Source organism: Verticillium alfalfae, genomic scaffold, assembly GCF_000150825.1.
Source record: "Verticillium alfalfae VaMs.102 supercont1.2 genomic scaffold, whole genome shotgun sequence".
Taxonomy (NCBI): Eukaryota; Fungi; Ascomycota; class Sordariomycetes; order Glomerellales; family Plectosphaerellaceae; genus Verticillium; species Verticillium alfalfae.
In genome coordinates this window covers 1,959,474-1,961,380 of record NW_003315037.1, presented here as the reverse complement: position 1 = coordinate 1,961,380, position 1,907 = coordinate 1,959,474, and the positions used below count along the sequence as shown (strand labels likewise).

Genomic DNA, 1,907 nt, shown 5'->3' with positions numbered 1-1,907 from the left:
GCGCCGACGGCGCCGAGGTAGCCCTCGTGGCGGAGAAAGTAGGCCTGCTTGGCGCCCTGGGACCAGAACTTGATGGCGTAGGAGAGCGTGTTGATGGTCTGGCGGTGGCCGCGGATGAAGGAGCCGCCAAAGTATATGTGCGACAGGTTGTGGATCTGGGACTGCAGGTAGGCGATCTGGCCGATGTTGTTGGAGATGGCGTACAGGAGCGAGCGCGAGATGTCGCCGCCCGAGAACGGCGCCGCGTGGGCGGCGTCGTGCTCGGCGTCGAGCGGGTGGCGGGCGGCGTCGCTGGCGGCGGCCGACGAGTCGCCGTTGTGCAGGCCGCCGTGGTCCTCGGCCTCGTGTTCGGCCTCGCGCTTCATGCGGAAGACCTTGCCAAAGGAGGAGGCGATGGTCGTGCTCTTGAGGCCGATCTTGCCGTAGTCGGTGCCGTAGATGTCGCCGACGAGCATGTCAACCTTGGAGTTGTCGCCGCGCTCGGCAGCATCGAGCATGTCGTCGAAGGAGCGGGCGCCGGTCAGCAGGGAGAGGAGACCCCAGAGAGTCCCGCCGCCGAGGGAGGTGCCGCCGACGCGCTGGTACTGACGGGGGCCCGAGACCTTGAGCATGGAGACGCCGGAGCCAATGTTGACGAGCAGGTAGGGATAGATGTCGTCGGAGGGCGAGGCAAAGTGCATGGGGTCCGTCTCGCTGTAGGTGAAGACTTCGCGGGGAATTTCGGTGATGAAGAAGTCGAGGCCAATGATGAGGCACTCCATCTCGTCCTCGCGCAAGACGTCGACGCCCAGGACATGCCTGATCTTGTCGTAGAACTTGAAGGCGCCACCGCCCGTGGCCATGACGCTGAGGGCGCCAGGTTGTGATCCATTGAGCGTCTGCTGCTTGTCCTTGAGGTGGCGCATGAATTCTATGCAGTCGTCTATGCGGTCGGTTTCAAAGTTGAGGAAGTTGAGGCGGCCGCCGGGCTCTTTCGAGTGGGCCTCACGAGAGAAGTAGACGAGCTTGATGAGGGAGCCGCCGATCTGGACAACACCGTGCGGTCAGCTCTTTGTTCCCGCCATTTTGTGTGTGTGTGTTCTCGTGACTGGGCAGTGGGACGGGGGCCAAGCGCACGGCAGCGAGCGGCGCAAGGACTGGGTTCGGAGCCGAGGCTGTCCCAGCCGAGGGGCAGTGGGAGGAAGGGAAGGGGGAGGGGGGGGGGTTATTCTTTCATACGTCGACAGCAATATGGCTCACGACAGCCGTGTGGTTCGGCAGACGAATGTCGCTCGTTTCGTGATGTGTGGGCGATATCCTGCCAGTGGCGGCGGCGGCAGGGTCTTTCGGGGAGCTCGAGTCTGGGTCGACGATGAAGGCGCCCTTAACGTTGATGCGCACCGAACCCGGACGGATGATGGTGCTGTCGATCTCTTCGGTTGTCGTCATCGTCCTGGGCCTGCCCGTAAGAGGTGCTTCTGTCGTTGATGTCTGTGTGGCCTGGTGCTGGTCCGACGCGACGTCCTCTATGGCAGAGCCGTCATCGACAATGACGGGCGACATGGTGATGATGGCTCGTGTGACAGCGGCTGCTGGTGGCCTGCTGCTTGCCGAGTCGCGTGTGGGGAGAGGGTCGGCGCAAAGGCTCGTGATGGCAAGCTGTCGGTGCCGAGCATCAATCAATTGGCGGTCGAGGCTGTGATTCTCGTGGTGACGGGAGGAGATACTACTTGAGCAGCAGCGGTATGTGGCATGGGCATGAACATGGAGAGGGTTGAGGTGTTTCGGGCATCTCGCCTCTGATCGCGATGAACCCAACAAAGCAGGAGGGGCTGAGCCGGGCACCTCTGTCGAATCCAAGCTCTCACCTCCCACTTTTTTCTTGACTCTTTTAGGGGTTTTCGGCCGGAGCCTTTGTCAATGTGGGG

The 1,907-nt window shown here is 62.3% G+C and overlaps 1 protein-coding gene across 1 annotated transcript; it reads right to left on the bottom strand.

Moving 5' to 3' along the window:
- Window positions 1–1,212: 1,212 nt before the first annotated feature.
- Window positions 1,213–1,542, bottom strand: VDBG_02066 (conserved hypothetical protein; the record flags this gene model as incomplete). Its single annotated transcript, XM_003007832.1, has 1 exon — window positions 1,213–1,542. The coding sequence occupies one exon, from the start codon at window positions 1,540–1,542 to the stop codon at window positions 1,213–1,215; it is 330 nt and encodes a 109-aa protein (XP_003007878.1).
- Window positions 1,543–1,907: the final 365 nt, after the last annotated feature.